At 42.2% G+C, this 21,364-nt stretch overlaps 1 protein-coding gene across 1 annotated transcript in view; it reads left to right on the top strand.

Annotated features, from left to right (window-relative positions):
• ADCY1 (adenylate cyclase 1) overlaps nucleotides 1–21,364 on the top strand; it is a 614,659-nt gene that overhangs the window by 357,075 nt on the left and 236,220 nt on the right. Inside the window, exons 8-9 of the mRNA XM_069730375.1 lie at nucleotides 4,461–4,616; nucleotides 5,185–5,379. Coding sequence (XP_069586476.1) covers nucleotides 4,461–4,616; nucleotides 5,185–5,379 — 351 coding nt within the window. The remainder of the gene's footprint in view (nucleotides 1–4,460; nucleotides 4,617–5,184; nucleotides 5,380–21,364) is intronic.

Raw genomic sequence — 21,364 nt, 5'->3', positions numbered from 1 at the left:
ACGCATGCATTCCATCCTGGAGCGCAGTGTCCTCAAGCATAGAGAGATAAGTGCAGCCAGCGTGTGCTCTTTAAGAAAGCACTCAAAAGGGGCTTTCGAGTATAGCGGTCACAGGATGTGACGTGGCCCAGGAAGTGACCTCGCGGTCAAATGGCAGAAACCATTTGTTCTCCACAGATTGGAACGTGCAGTTCCGGCCCTCTAAATATATTATACCTAGCCCTCCCCCTGGACAATATGCACATTCAAGGGTTGGTGTGGTATCTAGGACCAAAGAGAATATGAGACCAAAATAAAAAAGATGAGTCATACTAACTGTATGGAGGGGTAAAGTACTTGTATGATGGGCCATACAAAGACATATATAAATAGAAAAATAATGGTTCCAAACATTACGAAATGTGTATATATATATATATATTTATATATATATATATATATATATATATATATATATACACACACACACACACACGAGTGCAAATATATATATAAAGTACAGACCAAAAGTTTGAACACACCTTCTCATTTATAGATTTTTCTGTATTTTCATGACTCTGAAAATTGTAAATTCACACTAAAGGCATCAAAACTATGAATTAACACATGTGGAATTATATACTTAACAAAAAAGTGTCAAACAAATGAAATTATGTCTTATATTCTAGGTTCTTCAAAGTAGCCACCTTTTGCTTTGATGACTGCTTTGCACACTCTTGGCATTCTCTTGATGAGCTTCAAGAGGTTGTCACCGGTTGTGGCACCTAACAGGTGTTGGCAATAACTAAATCACACTTGCAGCCAGTTGACATGGATTAAAGTTGACTCAACCTCTGTCCTGTGTCCTTGTGTGTACCACATTGAGCATGGAGAAAAGAAAGAAGACCAAAGAACTGTCTGAGGACTTGAGAAACCAAATTGTGAGGAAGCATGAGCAATCACAAGGCTGCAAGTCAATCTCCAAAGACCTGAATGTTCCTGTGTCTACCGTGCGCAGTGTTGTCAAGAAGTTTAAAGCCCATGGCACTGTGGCTAACCTCCCTAGATGTGGACGGAAAAGAAAAATTGATGAGATTTCAACGCGAGATTGTGCGGATGTTGGATAAAAAACCTCGAATAATATCCAAACAAGTTCAAGCTGCCCTGCAGTCCGAGGGTACAACAGTGTCAACCCGTACTATCCGTCGGCGTCTGAATGAAAAGGGACTGTATGATAGGAGACCCAGGAAGACCCCACTTCTTACCCCGAGACATAAAAAAGCCAGGCTGGAGTTTGCTAAAACTTACCTGAAAAAGCCTAAAACGTTTTGGAAGAATGTTCTCTGGTCAGATGAGACAAAAGTAGAGCTTTTTGGGCAAAGGCATCAACATAGAGTTTACAGGAGAAAAAAAGAGGCATTCAAAGAAAAGAACACGGTCCCCCCCCCTCTTGGAGGGAGCTCGTTTTCCCTTCCAAGTTTTCACAGACCACAAGAAGGTGTACCTGCAGACAGCCCATCGGTTAAATTCTCGCCCGGCGAGATAGTCCTTGTTCTTCTCCTGGTTCCATTTCACCCTCCATTTTCTTTCCGGGGAGAAGAACATTCGTGCCTATGGGCAGAGTTTGCGCTTAACAATGCTGTAGCCGAGTCCACCGGTCAGACTCCATTCCTCCTTAATTACGGCCAGCATCCGCGTGTCCCTGTGCCCATGCCCGTGTCTTCTGCTGACTCCAGGGTGGCAGACTGGGATGTGAAGGCATGGGACATTTGGGACCACACTCAGGATGCCATTCGAGCCTCCAAGGAGAGAATGAGGACCTCCGCCGATGCTCATCGGCACCCCGCTCCGACCTTTGCTCCTGGCGACTTGGTGTGGCTCTCCGCCCGTAACATCAGGCTGCGAGTTGAGTCCACTAAGTTTGCACCTCGCTACTTGGGTCCCTTCAAGGTCCTTGAACAGGTTAACCCTGTGGTCTACCGTCTGGCCCTTCCTCCATGCCTTGGTATCACCGACACCTTTCATGTGTCCCTCTTGAAGCCCGTATACATGTCCCGTTTTTTTCTGAGTCATCTGCCGGGACATCGGGTTTGTCTACGAACGATTAGGAGGTGAATGCTATTTTGGGGTGCAAGGTGGTACGTGGCAAAAAATTCTATTTTGTGGATTGGAAGGGTTATGGCTCAGAGAACAGGTCCTGGGAGCCTGCTGAACACATTCGAGCTCCACAGCTCAATGCTGCCTTCGAGCGTAGCGAGGTCGAAGAAGGGGGAGCCATGTTAGGTGTTGAGATCCCTCCTCTGCACAGGGGGAATCTCGAACCATCTCTGCAGCGGTCTCCCATACTTCTACAGCTGCAGTGGAGTCTGCTCAGCAGAGACATCGGTCCCTGCGTCTAGCTCAGGCTGATACTGGACAACTGGTTACTGCTGCCTTTCCAGCTTCTGCCATTGTAGCCAGTACTGGGCAGCGGCGAGCAGACGTGTTTGGGACTGCTCTTCCCTTTCTGAGCATGCCCAGGGAAAGATCTCTCATTGGAGATCAAGGGTCACATGCTTAGATGCTGCAGCAAATCCCATTGGTCCTTTAGGAAGGTCCTGAAGGTGTTCTTCTTCTGTGGCTGACTCCCATTAGTCCTTCTGGGAAGGTCATGTTCTTGCTGCAGCTATAAAAGGTTTGCATGGCCGCACGTGTACATTTGGAATCGTGTATGTTGATGAGTGCAAGTCGTTCTTTAAAATCCCCTCCCTGACTGTTTGCAAAAGGTGGATGCTTGCTGTCTGGCGCCTGACTAAGCTGTCAACATAAAGACACACGATACAGCATCTATTGCTGTACCCGCCAGTGCGGCGCTGTGCGCTTATAGAGCACTTTCCTATCTCAAGTCTGGGTGGTTAGTGGTGTCCGCCAAAGTGGCACAGCATGCACACTTGTGCTTTAAATGATATTTTCTGTTACTTTGACACCCCAGTTGCGGTGTCGAGCGCAAGTGGTCTGAACGTACTCTAATCCTGTGTCTTGGGATAGAGTCCTGAGACTCCTTGCTTGTGCTCTCGGAGCAGTACCTGTGACACAACAGGGTTTGCTTCCTTCACACAGGGTGAAGTTAACCTGTGTGTGTATTCACATTGTACCGCCATATAGTCCGTCATTACCCAGCAGCAGGTTCCATCTCTGTATGGTGGACCAGCGGGCTGTGAACGCACCTTAAACCATATCTCTTATAATTTGGTGTGTTCCGCTTGCCCTAAGGCCGGTTTCACATGTCCAGATAATTCCAGTACCGTACAAAAATGGTACTGGAGTTATCCGTGTCCGTGTGTCCGTGTGCACACGTGGCACATCAGTGTGGCACATGTGCGGCACACGTGTGCCGCCCGTGTGCCCACTGGGTACCACACGCACCGTGCCAGAGACAGTGCTAAAGTTTAGCGCTGTCCCCGGCATCGTGCTGAAGCCCCATTCATATGTTCCCTGCAGCAGCGTTTGCTGCAGGGAAGATATGAATAATAGTGTTTAAAATGCAGATCCAGGTCCCCCATGTTAATAGGGCCCTTTAAGGACTGCATTTGTAATGTGGTAAAAGACAATGTCTTTAATTTTAGCACTATATAAGACATAAACTGTAAGCTATCGTGACATCTGGAAAAAAGGATTACTAATAATGGTACTATAAATTCTGGGATTGCCAAGAAAGCAAAGCAACTTATTTGTAATACTGTCAAAGTGGGTAATTAAAGGAAAGAGTAATTGTAAAGTGTGAAAGCACGGTGGCTTAGGCTACTTTCACACTAGCGTTTTTTTAAATCCGTCACAATGCGTCGTTTTGCAGAAAAAACGCATCCTGCAAAAGTGCTTGCAGGATGCGTTTTTTCCCCATACACTTCTATTGACGACGCATTTGCGACGGATTTGCACACTTCGCATCCGTCTTGCGACGAATGCGTCGTGCTTTGGCGGACCGTCGGGAGAAAAAAACCCTACATGTAACGTTTTTTTCTCCCGACGGACCGCTATGTCCGACCGCGCATGCGCGGCCGGAACTCCGCCCCCACCTCCCCGCACCTTACAATGGGGCAGCGGATGCGCCGGAAAAATGCATCCGCTGCCTCCATTGTGCAATGCAGCAAACGCTAGCGTCGGAGATTCCGACGCTAGTGTGAAAGAAGCCTTAGTGGTTAGCACTGTTGTTTTGCAGTGCTGGATTGTTGGGATCAAGGACAGAATCTGCAAGTTGTTTGCATGTTTTCCCCGTGTTTGCATGGGTTTTCTCCGGGTACCTCGATTTCCTAATATTCTCCGAAAACATATTGTAAGTTCCTATGGGGACAGTGATGATGATGTTTCGAGAGTGCTATGTAATTTAATCTCGCTATTTAAGCAAGTAAAATAAATAAACTGTGAATGTATTTCATGACTTATACTTTTTTAAATTGTCTTTAATCTAAGGAGTTTTTAATGTATGTATTTTCTATTGCCAGATATTTCCTGGACTGATTCTGTCTGACATAAAGCCTGCCAAAAGGATGAAATTCAAGACTGTCTGCTATCTCCTAGTTCAGCTCATGCACTGTCGTAAGATGTTTAAGGCGGAAATCCCTTTTTCCAATGTAATGACTTGTGAGGATGATGATAAGGTAAGAAAATTAGCAACAACTCCTCTATTTACCGTATATGCGAAATTATACAGTAAATGTGATTCATGTAGAGAAATAGAAAATACAGTTATTTGTGTTCCTCTTTAGTAATCTTTTAGATGTTTCACCGCATGCTCATTTGTGTACTAGATTAAACTTCTGCAATATTAGAGGCCTGTAAAGTTCTGGTTCGCAAAAGTTTTACATTTGCAAAGTCTCTCATGAGGAGCCACATATATTAGTTAAATTATGTAGATGAGTTTTAGATAATACAGACAGATATATTGTAAATAGATTGTTATTGAGGCACAAAACGGTTTCCTCCTTACTCCTGATAAGAACGCAGGTGGAGTTACCTTACATATCAATTATCACTAGATATACTTTACTCAAAGTTTCATGATATATATACAAAATAAGAATAAGTTGTTCAATAATTAAAATGTTATTGAGAGTGGCCTCTGCTAAAACATTCATTATACTGCATGTAAAATTGATAGTTGTAACTACAAGTATCTTTTGCTAATCATTATTTATAACTGGCTTTTCTCATATTTTCTTAAATTAGAGGAGAGCTTTAAGAACAGCATCAGAAAAACTCAGGAACCGTTCTTCATTTTCTACAAATGTCGTTCAGAATACTCCAGGAACCCGCGTGAATCGTTATATTAGTCGTTTGATTGAGGCTCGACAAACTGATTCCGAGATGTCAGATTTGAATTTTATAAGTTTAAAATATAAACAAGCTGAACGTGAACAGAAGGTAAGGAATTCTAAATAGTAACCTCATGTTATGCTTAGAACTCCTGTTTAAAGCTCTGTAGGTGTTGAGCATGTGACCTTCTACTTAGTAGTAAAGGTGCACGATACCTGCCGATGGTGCACTCAGGTATCTATGGATTGGACCCCAGCAGTGCTGTTCATCTTCCAATGAGAAGGGCGAGGTACTGAGCTGCTTCCTTTCCCCACCACACAGAGTGGATAGAAATACTTCTTTAGATTGCTTTGATAGTGCCAAGATATTCTGCATATCACATGGTTACCATAAAAGACCTGCCACAATTGCTTTAAGCTACAGCATACCTATAATTTCAGTTGCCTTTTCAGAAAAAGCTGCCATGTATTCACATTATAAATAAAAATATTTCAGCCCACAGTACATCTTGTATACTTTAATTTTTTATCAGTTTAACCCTCCAAAGGTGTTATCTTTAACCCCTATCTGACCTCAGACGGGATAGTACGTCTGAGGTCAGATCCCCTGCTTTGATGCAGGGCTCCGCGGTGAGCCCGCATCAAAGCCGGGACATGTCAGCTGTGTTGAACAGCTGACATGTGCCCGTAATAGGCGCGGGCAGAATCGTGATCTGCCCGCACCTATTAACTAGTTAAATGCCGCTGTCAAACGCAGACAGCGGCATTTAACTACCGCTTCCGGCCGGTCGGCCGGAAATGACGTCATCGCCGACCCCCGTCACATGATCGGGGGTCGGCGATGCGTCTCCATTGTAACCATAGAGGTCCTTCAGACCTCTATGGTTACTGATCGCCGGTGGCTGTGAGCGCCACCCTGTGGTCGGCGCTCACAGCACACCTCCATTTCTGCTACATAGCAGCAATCAGCAGATCGCTGCTATGTAGCAGAGGCGATCGAGTTGTGCCTACTTCTAGCCTCCCATGGAGGCTATTGAAGCATGGCAAAAGTAAAAAAAAAAAGTTGAAAAAAATGTTAAAAAAATAAAAAATATATAAAAGTTTATATCACCCCCCCTTTTGCCCCAATCAAAATAAATCAATAAAAAAAATATAAAATCTACGCATATTTGGAATCGCCGCGCTCAGAATCGCCCGATCTATCAAATAAAAAAAAACATTAACCTGATCGCTAAACAGCGTAGCGGGAAAAAAATTCAAAACGCCAGAATTACGTTTTTTATGGTCGCCGCGACATTGCATTAAAATGCAATAACGGGCGATCAAAATAACGTATCTGCACCAAAGTGCTATCATTAAAAACGTCATCTCGGCACGGAAAAAATAAGCCCTCAACCGACCCGAGATCACGAAAAATGGAGACGCTACGGGTATCGGAAAATGGCACAATTTTTTTTTTTTTTTTTTTTTAGCAAAGTTTGGAATTTTTTTTCACCACTTAGATAAAAAATAACCTAAACATGTTAGGTGTCTATGAACTTGTACTGACCTGGAGAATCAGTTTTAGCATTTAGTGAACCTAGCAAAAAAGCCAAACAAAAAACAAGTGTGGGATTGCACTTTTTTTGCAATTTCACCGCACTTGGAATTTTTCCCCGTTTTCTAGTACACAACATGCTAAAACCAATGATGTCGTTCAAAAGTACAACTCATCCCGCAAAAAATAAGCCCTCACATGGCCAAATTGATGGAAAAATAAAAAAGTTATGGCTCTGGGAAGGAGGGGAGCGAAAAACGAACACGGAAAAATGAAAAATCCCAAGGTCATGAAGGGGTTAATTTCAGTTTTCTATAGATGGAAACTTGTTGCTATGTTGTCTCCCATATAGTGATGTGCAGAACCGTGGATGTTCAAGTCCGTCAAGTTCGGCCGAACATTAACAAAAAGTTTGGTTCGGGTATCAGAACAGTACCTAAAACCCAAACCCTGACATGATTCAAATGAATGGGGGTCCCGAACCTTTCCCTTATTGTCATCTGTGTGACAGTTCGGGAAACACTGGCTCTCATCGGTGGTAAGCTTGTTACTGCCGGTCAGTGTGTTGCGTTTCCCTCGCTATTACAGCATGTGAGCCAGCAGCTGTGACTGGCGGTGAAAAGGCTACTGCCCTTTATGGGCATTGACTGATGAGTGTACTGCTCTCATCATCGTAAGCTTGGTCTCTCTGATAGCAACAAAAACAGGCATACATTGATGAGAGTATTCGCTAGCATGTGCAATGAATAAATAAAAAAAAATGTCATGGGGTCCTCCCTATTCTAGCTAACCAGCGCAGTTAAAGCTGACAGCTGCAGGCTGCTCCGCTCAGCTGTCTGGTTATCAAAAATAGAGTGGTCCCCGCATCGTATTTATTTTATTTATTTAAATAAAAAAATTTAAAACAAGAGCTTGAAAAGTGGGGTAATAGTTGTGGGGTCGATGTCAGCTGTTTTATGGCTGCTGACATCAAGCCCATGGATTACTAATGGAGAGGCGTCTATGAGACACCCCCATTTTGAACCCCAAAGTCAAATGTAATAAAGACAGAGCAAACTAATTTAATTGAAATTAACACACAAACTCCTTTATTTGAAATTAAAACTCCTCAACCCTCTTTTACCCATTTATTCAACAAAAATTAAAATAAAAAAGCAACATTATACTCACCTTTCTGCCGATTAACCCATTAATTATTGAGGTTAGAAATAGGGGTGTCTTATAGACGCCTCTACATTAGAGATGGGCGAACCTTAACACTAAGGTTCTGCGTCCATACGTGGGCAGCACAGTGGCGCAGTGGTTAGCACTGCAGCCTTGCAGCGCTGGAGTCCTGGGTTCAAACCCCACAACATCATCTGCAAAGAGTTTGTATGTTCTCTCCGTGTTTGCGTGGGTTTCCTCCGGGCACTCCAGTTTCCTCCCACATTCCAAAGACATACTGATAGGGAATTTAGATTGTGAGCCCCATCGGGGACAGTGATGATAATATGTTAAAAATGTAAAGCGCTGTGGAATATGTTAGCGCTATATAAAAATAAAGATTATTATTATTATACGGAACACCTACTTTTCAGGCACGTACTCTGAACATGAACTTCACCAGGAAGTCCATGTTACCGTTCGGGTTCAGCCCCAGAACATAGAGTGTTTATTGTGCTGTTATGTGCATAATAGCGTGGCAACCACAGCTTCTGGTTGGCCGTAAGATTACTACCACCATCAAAAGACAGCATGAGTGTGCAGCTGTAATCAGAGGTATAAAGTTCACCTCCAGTCACTGGTGTCAGCTGATGGGACCCCTGTGCCTGTGGTCACTGATAACAGTGGGTGCAGGAGCGGCTCAAGGGAGTATTCATCAGTAAATAAATAAATAATAATATTATAAGAAAAATTCTTGGTACAACACTACCATTTTTATGCTGATGCTGTGGCATTAGGCCGGCGTCACACTTGCGAGTTTTACGGACGTAAGAGCGCAGAATCTACGTCCGTAAAACTCGCAAAAAATACGGCACAATTATTCTCTATGCCCCTGCTCCTATTTGCCGTATTTTACTGATCAGTATTATACGGCTTTCTACGGCCGTACAAAATCGCAGCATGCTGCGTTTGTCACCGTACTGCGCAAGAAATACGCCAATGAAAGTCTATGGAAGCGTGAAAAATACGGATTACACACGGACAAGCAGTGTGACTTGCGAGAAATACGCAGCGGTGTTAGAGAGAAAAGCCGGTAATTCAGTGCGGTGTACAGTAAAATCACACTGACAGCTTACAGTCCAATAGGTAGAATAAATGTGTACACATAGAATAGGTATATATATATATATATATATGTCAGTGAGACACATATATGTATATATATTAATATTTATTCCAGCGCTATACAGCTTGAAAGCCGGTAATTCAATTACCGGCTTTTTCTTTCTCCTTCCTAAAACCCGACATGATTTGAGACATGGTTTACATACAGTAAACCATGTCTTCTCTCCATTTTTTTTGCAGATTCCACACTACTAATGTCAGTAGTGTGTATCTGCAAAATTTGGCCGTTCTAGCTCTTAAAATAAAGGGTTAAATGGCGGAAAAAATTGGCGTGGGCTCCCGCGCAATTTTCTCCGCCAGAGTAGTAAAGCCAGTGACTGAGGGCAGATATTAATAGCCTGGAGAGGGTCCACGGTTATTGCCCCCCCCCTGGCTAAAAATATCTGCCCCCAGCCACCCCAGAAAAGGCACATCTGGAAGATGCGCCTATTCTGGCACTTGGCCACTCTCTTCCCATTCCCGTGTAGCGGTGGGATATGGGGTAATGAAGGGTTAATGCCACCTTGCTATTGTAAGGTGACATTAAGCCTAATTAATAATGGAGAGGCGTCAATTATGACACCTATCCATTATTAATCCAATTGTAGTGAAGGGTTAAATAAAACACAAACACATTATTTAAAATTATTTTAATGAAATAAAAACAATGGGTGTTGCAGTATTTTATTCAACGCCCAATCCAGTCACTGAACACCCTCGTTCTGTGAGTAAAAAAACATAATAAACCAACAATATACTTACCCTCCGCAGATCTGTAACGTCCAACGATGTAAATTCTTCTGAAGGGGTTAAAACATTTTGCAGCAAGGAGCTGTGCTAATGCAGGCTGCTCCTCGCTGCAAAACCCCAGGGAATGAGGCTAAAAATAGATCAATGATCTATATTTAGCTTCATTTGCGGTGAGGCGCCCTCTGCTGGATGTTCATAGATCGTGGGAAATTACCTAGAAAGCTCCCTGGCTCCCTGGCTTTCTAGGTAATTTCCCACGATCTATGAACAGCCAGCAGAGGGCGCCTCACCGCAAATGAAGCTAAATATAGATCATTGATCTATTTTTAGCCTCATTCCCTGGGGTTTTGCAGCGAGGAGCAGCCTGCATTAGCACAGCTCCTTGCTGCAAAATGTTTTAACCCCTTCAGAAGGATTTACATCGTTGGACGTTACAGATCTGCGGAGGGTAAGTATATTGTTGGTTTATTATGTTTTTTTACTCACAGAACGAGGGTCTTCAGTGACTGGATTGGGCGATGAATAAAATACTGCAACACCCATTGTTTTTATTTCATTAAAATAATTTTAAATAATGTGTTTGTGTTTTATTTAACCCTTCACTACAATTGGATTAATAATGGATAGGTGTCATAATTGACGCCTCTCCATTATTAATTAGGCTTAATGTCACCTTACAATAGCAAGGTGGCATTAACCCTTCATTACCCCATATCCCACCGCTACACGGGAATGGGAAGAGAGTGGCCAAGTGCCAGAATAGGCGCATCTTCCAGATGTGCCTTTTCTGGGGTGGCTGGGGGCAGATATTTTTAGCCAGGGGGGGGCCAATAACCGTGGACCCTCTCCAGGCTATTAATATCTGCCCTCAGTCACTGGCTTTACTACTCTGGCGGAGAAAATTGCGCGGGAGCCCACGCCAATTTTTTCCGCCATTTAACCCTTTATTTTAAGAGCTAGAATGGCCAAATTTTGCAGATACACACTACTGACATTAGTAGTGTGGAATCTGCAAAAAAAATGGAGAGAAGACATGGTTTACTGTATGTAAACCATGTCTCAAATCATGTCGGGTTTTAGGAAGGAGAAAGAAAAAGCCGGTAATTGAATTACCGGCTTTCAAGCTGTATAGCGCTGGAATAAATATTAATATATATACATATATGTGTCTCACTGACATATATATATATATATACCTATTCTATGTGTACACATTTATTCTACCTATTCTACTGTAAGCTGTCAGTGTGATTTTACTGTACACCGCACTGAATTACCGGCTTTTCTCTCTAATATATGTGTCTACTGACATATATATATATATATATATATATATATATATATATATATATATATATATACAGTATATATATATTTTCTTTTCTTTTTGGGACACATGGATCACTTCTATAGCGGTATGTTGGTTTTGCTAGCCTGCGAGAAAACCACGCAGTACGGATGCCATACGGATTACATACGGAGGATGCCATGCGCAAAAAACGCTGACACACCCTGCCTACGGAGGAGCTACGGACCACTTTTTTCGGGACTTTTCAGCGTATTACGGCCGTAATATACGGACCGTATTGTTTTACGCTGTGTGTGACGCCGGCCTTAGGGTAATGAAATTAGGGCTTGATGTCAACAGCTGTCAATGACACCCAGCCCTAGGTTTAGTAATGAAAAGGTGTCAGCTCGACACCCTCATTACTAAGCTGATAAGTAAACACAAACACACACATAAATACACACACAACCACAAGCACACATTGTCACCAGCCTATGTAGGAGCGTTAGCAGAATGAACCTACTTAGGCTGTAACCAAACAACAATTGTTAATTTTAAAGAAAAAAGGTGAAAAAATTTTTTTGCGGGCCCCGCATTATTTTAATAACCAGCAGAGGGAAAGCTAACAGCTGAGGGCTGATGTTAATACTCTGAGAAGGAGCCAATAGTCATAAAGGCTATAAATAGCTACTCACAGCTGTTTGCTTAGCCTTTACAGGCTAGTTTACAGGGAGACCACAGAAAAAAATTGACATAGGGTCCCCCTATAAAATCTAACCAGTAGTGGTGAGCAAACATACTCGGTACTCGAGATTTACCGAGCACGCATGTGGAGGTTGCCTGGTTGCTAGGGAATCCCCACATGTAATCAAGCTGGCTAACAGATGTAAATCATTCAGCTGCAGCGCTGAAAACTAAATCTCCGAGCACTTACAAATACTCTGAGGACACCCGAGCGTGCTCGGGAAATGTCGAGTACCGAGTATATTCGCTCATCACTACTAACCAGCAAAGGTTAGACAGACATCTGATATTAATAGCCTAGAAAGAGGCCTTGGATATTACCCCCTCCCAGACTAAAAACATCAGCTCTCAGCTATCCCAGAAAAGGCGCATCTACGTATAAGATATGTCAAATCTGGCGCATAGCCACACTCTTCCCACTTGCCCTGTAGTTGAGGCAAGTGGGGTTCATATTTGTGGGGTTGATGTCACCTTTATATTTAACAACATTCCAATGTGCATTATCAGTGGTGGACAGTAATTCACACAATGATTACACCATATATGTGTATATATATATATATAGCTACATGTACAAATACACCTACATGTCCAAACCACCACCTATGCATGGATATATGGATAACTGCAAAACATAGTTTAATAGGAAAAAAAAGCACCACGCAGTCATGGAATCCAAAATTGAATAACACTTTATTTATATTAAACAAGATAAAAACCGGACAAACAGTGCACAGCAGGGCTAAAAGATGACAAAGGATGTCACCAGCATCATGCTAAGCCCAAGGTAAGGTTATCCCTGAATACAAGTAGACTCATACAGGTGAACTATAAAGTGCAGCATGCAGCATGTAGTAGCTGTGGCAACCACCAAAAATCAAACAATACAACCAGTATCACTAGCTCATCAGAAATCCAATTATAAATGCAATGGCTGTAAAAGTATTAAAATATTAAAGCGTGCACATCACCTGATGAAGATGGTAGATAATGCAGAGACAGGTAATACATGCTGCATGTTGCACTTTATAGTTCACCTGTATGAGTCCACTTGTATTCAGGGATAACCTTACCTTGAGCTTAGCATGATGCTGGTGACATCCTTTGTCATCTTTTAGCCCTGCTCTGCACTGTTTGTCCAGTTTTTATCTTGTTTAATATAAATAAAGTGTTATTCAATTTTGGATTCCATGACTGCATGGTGCTTCTTTTTCCTGTAACCTTTATATTGTCAGGTGACATCAAACCCACAGGTTAGTATTGGAGAGGTGTTTATAAGACACCTATTCATTAGTAACCCCATAGTGATATTTTATTTAAAAAAAGCACATACCCTGAATAAAGTCCTTTATTGGAAATAATACACAGACTCCTTTACTGAATCTTAATTAAACCATTCTCACAGAACACCAAATCCACTGACGCCAACATCTCCAGTAACAAAAATAAAATAATAATCCACAATATTCCTCACCTGTCCGCAGAGAAGATAATCCATAATGTTCCATGATGATCCTGATGACTTTGGGAGCAGTCACTAATGTGACTGCTCTCAAAGACAGCCGGCGATACACTGACAGGAGGTAATCACTCCCACAGTGTATAGCACTGAGCTGCCTTGAGAAAGTTCTGATGCTCTTTTAAATGGGAGAACTTGCACAACTGGTGGCTGACTAAATACTTATTTTCCCCACTGTAGCTTGCATAAGGATTCCATAGCGTTTTTTGCCCATTTCAGCATGGAAAAAAAGCATCAAAAATGGGTGCAGAGACAAGAGACTTCCTGTTTCTACAGAGCAGAGAAAACAGCAGAATTAGCTGGGTAGAAAAGCAAAATTAGCAATTGCAAGTACACAGTGCTATATACAGTTGGTGCGGAAAGTATTCATACCCCTTAAAAAAATTTCACTCTTTGTTGCATTGCAGCCATTTGGTAAATTCAAAAAAGTTCAATTGTTTTCACATTAATGTACACTCTGCACCCCATCTTGACTGAAAAAAAATAAAAAATGTAGCAATTTTTGCAAATGTATTAAAAAAGAAAAAATGAAATATCACATGGTCATAAGTATTCAGACCCTTTGCTCAGTATTGAGTAGAAGCACCCTTTTAAGCTAGTACAGCCATGAGTCTTCTTGGGAATGATGCAACAAGTTTTTCACACCTGTATTTGGGGATCCTCTGCCATTCTTCCTTGTAGATCCTCTCCAGTTCCGACAGGTTGGATGGTGATCGTTGGTAGACTGCCATTTTCAGGTCTCTCCAGAGACCAATTGGGTTTAGGTCAGAGCTCTGGCTGGACTAACCAAGAATGTTCACAGAGTTCTTTTGAAGCCACTCCTTTGTTATTTTAGCTGTGTGCTTAGGGTCATTGCCTTGTTGGAAGGTGAACCTTCGGCCATGTCTGAAGTCCAGAGCACTCTGGAAGAGGTTTTCATCCATGATATCTCTGTACTTGGCTGCATTCATGTTTCCTTCAATGATAACCAGTCGTCCTGTCTCTGCAGATGAAAAACACCCCCATAGCATGGTGCTGCCACGACCATGTTTCACTGTTGGGATTGTATTGGGCAGGTGATGAGCAGTGCCTGGTTTTCTCCACACATACCACTTAGAATTATCACCAAAAAGGTCTCATCAGACCAGAAGCTCTTATTTCTCATAGTCTAGAAGTCCTTCATGTGTTGACTTGCACTGTGAGCTGAGAGGTCTTATATAGACAGGGGTGTGCCTTTCCAAATCAAGTCCTATCAGTTTAACTAAACACAGTTGGACTTCAATAAAGGAGTCGAACCGTTTCAAGGAGGATCACAAGGAAATGGGCATTAAATATGAGTGTCTGAGCAAAGGGTCTGAATACTTATGAACATGTGATATTTCAGTCTTTCTTTTTTATTAAATTTGCAAAAAATTCTACATTTCTGTTTTTTTCAGTCAAGATGGGGTGCAGAGTGTACATTAATGTGAAAACAATTGAACTTTTTTTTACCAAATGGCTGCAATGAAACGAAGAGTGAAAAATTTAAACGGGTATAAATACTTTCCATACTCACTGTACCCTGTACACTGTATGTATTTTTGCAGTACATGACGAGGATAAAACTTTGACAGGAGTGCTTCTTTAAAAGGAACCTCTCACCAGGTTTGGTTGATACAAGTTATGGCCACCGCCTTTCAGGGCTTAACCCTTTTACCCCCAAAGGTGGTTTGCACGTTATGGACCGGGCCAATTTTTACAATTCTGACCACTGTCCCTTTATGAGGTTATAACTCTGGAAAGCTTCAACGGGTCCCGGTGATTCTGACATTGTTTTCTCAAGACATATTGTACTTCATGATATTGGTAAAATTTCTTTGATATTACCTGCGTTTGTTTGTGGAAAAAAAAGGAAATTTGGCAAAAATTTTGAAAATTTTGCAATTTTCCAAATTTGAATTTTTATGCAATTAAATCACAGAGATATGTCACACAAAATACTTAATAAGTAACATTTCCCACATGTCTACTTTACATCAGCACAATTTTGGAACCCAAATTTTTTTTTGTTAGGGAGTTATAAGGGTTAAAAGTTGACCAGCAATTTCTAATTTTTACACCATTTTTTTTTAGGGACCACATCTCATTTGAAGTCATTTTGAAGGGTCTATATGATAGAAAATACCCAAGTGTGACACCATTCTAAAAACTGCACCCCTCAAGGTGCTCAAACCACATTCAAGAAGTTTATTAACCCTTCAGGTGTTTCAAAGGAATTTTTGGAATGTTTAAATAAAAATTTACAATTAACTTTTTTTCACAAAAAATTTACTTCAGCTCCAATTTGTTTTATTTTACCAAGGGTAACAGGAGAAAATGGACCCCAAACGTTGTTGCACAATTTGTTCTGAGTACGCTGATACCCCATATGTGGGGGTAAACCACTGTTTGGGCGCATGGGAGAGCTCGGAAGGGAAGGAGCGCCGTTTGACTTTTCAACGCAAAATTGACAGGAATTGAGATGGGACGCCATGTTGCGTTTGGAGAGCCACTGATGTGCCTAAACATTGAAACCCCCACAAGTAACACCATTTTGGAAAGTAGACCCCCTAAGGAACTTATCTAGATGTGTGGTTAGCACTTTGAACCACCAAGGGCTTCACAGAAGTTTATAATGCAGATCCGTAAAAATAAAACAAAAATTTTTTCCCACAAAAATAATTTTTTAGCCCCCAATTTTGTATTTTCCTGAGGGTAACAGGAGAAATTGGACGCCAAAAGTTGTTGTCCAATTTGTCCTAAGTGCGCTGATACCCCATATGTGGGGGGGAACCACCGTTTGGGCGCATGGGAGGGCTCAGAAGGGAAGGAGCGCCATTTGGAATGCAGACTTAGATGGAATGGTCTGCAGGCGTCACATTGCGTTTGCAGAGCCCCTAATGTACCTAAACAGTAGAAACCCCCCACAAGTGACACCATTTTGGAAAGTAGACCCCCTATGGAACTCATCTAGATGTGATGTGAGAGCTTTGATCCCCCAAGTGTTTCACTACAGGTTATAACGCAGAGCCACGCAAATAAAAAATATTTTTTTTCCACAAAAATTATTTTTTAGCCCCCAGTTTTGTATTTTTCCAAGGGTAACAGGAGAAATTGGACCCTAAATATTGTTGTCCAATTTGTCCTGAGTACGCTGATACCCGATATGTGGGGGGGAACCACTGTTTGACCGCATGGCAGAGCTCGGAAGGGAAGGAGCATCATTTGGAATGCAGACTTAGATGGATTGGTCTGCAGGCGTCACATTGCATTTGCAGAGCCCCATATGTACCTAAACAGTAGAAACCCCCCACAAGTGACCCCATATTGGAAACTAGACCACCCAAGGAACTTATCTAGATGTGTTGTGAGAACTTTGAACCCCCTAGTGTTTCACTACAGTTTATAACGCAGAGCCGTGAAAATAAAAAATCCTTTTTTTCCCACAAAAATTATTTTTTAGCCTCCAGCTTTGTATTTTTCCCAAGGGTAGCAGGAAAAATTGGACCTCAAAAGTTGTTGTCCAATTTGTCCTGTGTACGCTGATACCCCATATGTTGGGGTAAACCCCTTTTTGGGCACACGGCAGAGCTCGGAAGGGAAGGAGCACTGTTTTACTTTTTCAATTGAATTGGCTGGAATTGAGATCGGACGCCATGTCGCATTTGGAGAGCCCCTGATGTGCCTAAACAGTGGAAACCCCCCAATTATAACTGAAACCCTAATCCCAACGGTAACCCTAATCACACCTCTAACCCAGACACACCCCTAACCCTAATCCCAACCCTATTCCCAACCGTAAATGTAATCCAAACCCTAACCCTAACTTTAGCCCCAACCTAACCCTAACTTCAGCCCCAACCCTAACTGTAGCCTTAACCCTAGCCCCAACCCTAACCCTAGCCCCAAACCTAACCCTAATTCCAGCCCTAACCCTAATCCTAACCCTAGCCCTAACCCTAACCCTAGCCCAAACCCTAGCCCTAAACCTAGCCCTAACCCTAGCCCTAACCCTAGCCCTAACCCTAATGGGAAATGGAAATAAATACATTTTTTTAATTTTTTAATTTTTCCCCAACTAAGGGGGTGATGAAGGGGGGTTTGATTTAATTTTATAGTGGGTTTTTTAGCAGATTTTTATGATTGGCAGCCGTCACACACTGAAAGACACTTTTTATTTCAAAAAATATTTTTTGCGTTACCACATTTTGAGAGCTATAATTTTTCCATATTTTGGTCCACAGAGTCATCTGAGGCCTTATTTTTTGTGGGACGAGTTGTCGTTTTTATTGGTAACATTTTCGGCTATGTGACATTTTTTGATCGCTTTTTATTCCGATTTTTGTGAGTCTGAATGACCAAAAACCAGCTATTCATGAAATTCTTTTGGGGGAGGCGTTTATACCATTCCGCGTTTGGTAAAATTGATAAAGCATTTTTATTCTTCGGGTCAGTTCGATTACAGCGATACCTCATTTATATCATTTTTTTATGTTTTGGCGCTTTTATACGATAAAAACTATTTTATAGAAAAAATAATTATTTTTGCATCGCTTTATTCTGAGGACTATAACTTTTTTATTTTTTTGCTGATGATGCTGGATGGTGGCTCGTTTTTTGCAGCACAAGATGACACTTTCAGCGGTACCATGGTTATTTATATCTGTCTTTTTGATCGCGTGTTATTCCACATTTTGTTCGGCGGTATGATAATAAAGCGTTATTTTTTGCCTCGTTTTTTTTTTTTTTTTCTTACGGTGTTTACTGAAGGGGTTAACTAGTGGGACAGTTTTATAGGTTGGGTCGTTACGGACGCGGCGATACTAAATATGTGTACTTTTATTGTTTGTTTTTTTTTATTTAGATAAAGAAATGTATTTATGGGAATAATTTTTTTTTTTTGTTTCATTATTTAGGATTTTTTTTCTTATTTTTTTTTTACGTGTGGAAATTTTTTTTTTAACTTTTTTACTTTGTCCCAGGGGGGACATCACAGATCGGTGATCTGACAGTTTGCACAGCACTCTGTCAGATCACCGATCTGACTTACTGCACTGCAGGCTTACCAAGCGCCTGCCCTGAGCAGGCACTTGGTAAGTCACCTCCCTCCCCGCAGGACCCGGATTCCGCGGCCATCTTGGATCCGAGCCTGGAGCAGGGAGGGAGATAGGGAGACCCTCGCTGCAACGCGATCGCATCGCGTTGCTGCGGGGGTCTCAGGGAAGCACGCAGGGAGCCCCCTCCCTGCACGATGCTTCCCTGCACCGCCAGCATGTTTGATCGCGGTGTGCCGGGGGTTAATGTGCCGGGCGCGGTCTGTGACCGTTCCTAGTACATGGCGCCGGATGTCAGCTGCGATAGGCAGCTGACACACGGCCGCGATCGGCCACCCTCCCCCCGTGAGCGCGGCCGATCGCGCTTGATGTACTATTCCGTCATTGGGAAGTAGGGCCCATCCCACATGGACGGAATAGTATGTCCAGTGGCAGAAAGGGGTTAATATACAGCATTCTTTATTGCTGTATATAAGCCCCCAACCTGACCCTGAAGAGAAGAAAAATAACTTTTATTATACTCACCTGTGGGGCAGTCCAGTCCACTGGATGTCACTCTTCTTGGTCAGTCTCCTGCCATCGTCTTGCGATGCTACCCTCCTTCTTGGTTCGTGTGGATGTCGTGTCCCTGCATCCTCCCCACAGTCTGCTTGGCATCGCGCTTCTGCGCAGGCGTACTTATCTGCCTTGTTGAAGGCAGAGTAAAATCCTGCAGCGTGCAGGCGCTGGGCCTCTCTGACCTTTCCCGACACCTGTGCGCTGCTGTACTTCACTCTGCCCTGAACAGGGCAGAAAGGCATGTGGAGCGCCCGCTAGGGCCATGTGGTACACGGGCTGGGTCAGACGGTTCTTAAGGGGATGGTCACAGCAGCAGTGACCCGGTCCGTGGCCCTGGGCGTCCAATAAAATTAATGAAATGAAGGGGAAATAGTGTCTATAGGGAGTTCATTTGTGACACCACTTGTGGTGTTCGGCAATGGATGGCCGACGCTGCTTAAGGGGACCGCTGGGACCAATGTTGACGCAGCTGGGATACTTCTGCTCCCCGCAGGTGGAGCGGGACCCCAGGGCTACCGGTATAGATGGTAAGGGATTGTAGACGATGGGGTGCAGGACTGAGGGTGCAGATCACTATACCAAGAGGATTATTTAAAGAAGCACTCCGCCATCAAAGTTTTTATCCTCTTAATATGTTGTAATCATCGTATTATATAACACTGTGTACTTACAATTGCTCATTTTGCCATTCTAACCAGGTTATTATTCTGTTTTATTTGCTCTATGAAGAAATAGGGAGTGTCTTTTGCCTGCAATTATCATCATCCAATTCAATTTCTGACCTAGCTGCTCCACCTCACCCCTTCTCTTTTTCATTAGGTCGATAACATCACGTGTTTGAAAATAAACTAGCTCTAGTAGAAACAGGGAGTATCTTTTCTCCTTAATTTCCCCTTAAAGCATTAGAACTACAATACTACATCACTACAAAGTCCTTTTCAGGGGGGATGAGCGAAGCAGCTAAGTCATGAGTTGATGGGAGGGGGGAAGCTGGGCTGCCAGGGACTTTGCAATGATGTACGATTGTAGTTCTAATGATGACTTATGCAAGAAAAAGAGACTTCCTGTTTGCACATAGAGCTTAGAAGGATTCAGCTAGTCAGTTTTTCATCACGTGACGTCATAGACCTAATGAAAAACAGAATAATTAGCTAGGCACAATGGCAAAATGTCCAATTCTAAGTACACAGTGCTATATAATATGATGATTGGAATATATTAAGAGAATAAAAATTTGGATGGGAGTGCTTCATTACCAAAGAAAACCCGTTTGAATTTTATACTGTCAGCAATGGCACCACATAGAAGAAAAATGTCACAAGACCTGAGACAGTAAATACCGTAATTTCTTTACATGAGTAACGTGAAGGCTACAAGATAAGCAAAGGTTTACTTATTCAGAATACTTTAGCAAACGTGATCCAGCAAATTAACAAAGATGGAACTGTAACCATCTCACAGAGGCATCTGGACGAAATTAACATCTAAGCAGGAACGTCTTCTAATGATAGGGCTTGAAGAAAATTGACATGCAAGTTGACTACAGTTAGCTAAAGAAGTAGAAAGCAAAATGGGGGTGAGTGTTTCCAATGACATAATGCGGCAGAACAGCAGAGGAATGGAATTCATGTTTTTTTTATCCTTGCAGGAAACCTCTCCTAAAGCTTATGCACCAAAAAGCCCACCTGCAATTTACTAGGGTCCATGTTGAAAAATATGAAGATTACAAGTGCCTACCATGAAATATAGTGGTGGCAGTGTCCTTATGGGCGGCTGCATGACTGCTCCTAGTGTCGAAAAGCTACATTTCATTGATGGTATCATGAATTCACAGATGTACTGCTCTATATTAAAAGAGAAGATGCTATCATCACTCCATCTCATTTTCCAACATGAAAATGAACTAAAAATCACATCTAAAGTCATTGTTGCATTTCTCAAAAAGAACAGAGTAAAAATGATTCAGTGGCCTAGTGTGTCTCCTGATCTGAACCCAATCGAACACCTATGGGAAATTCTGAAGAGACAGATTGAACATATTTCTTCATCGAGCATCCAGGCTCTAAAAGAGGTTGTTCTTGAAGTATGGAAAAAGATAGATGTTGCAATGTCACAAACTTGTTCATTCCATCACTAGAAGACTTGGTTGTTTCCTTAAAAATCATGGAGAGCATACAAAATATTAAATATAGTCGTTTTTGATGTTGGGACTTGGGTGTATTCCTTTTTCCTAATTTGAGTAATGCCGGAGGTTTTATAATGAAAGTTATATTATTACCCTTACTTTCATGTTATTTGTTAAAAAAAAGTAAGTCTTTTCTCAAAATGTTGAAACATTTT

Source organism: Ranitomeya imitator, chromosome 6 (genome assembly GCF_032444005.1).
Source record: "Ranitomeya imitator isolate aRanImi1 chromosome 6, aRanImi1.pri, whole genome shotgun sequence".
Classification (NCBI taxonomy): Eukaryota; Metazoa; Chordata; class Amphibia; order Anura; family Dendrobatidae; genus Ranitomeya; species Ranitomeya imitator.
Note: the sequence above shows the minus strand (reverse complement) of the source record. Positions and strands in the feature narration are given on the sequence as shown.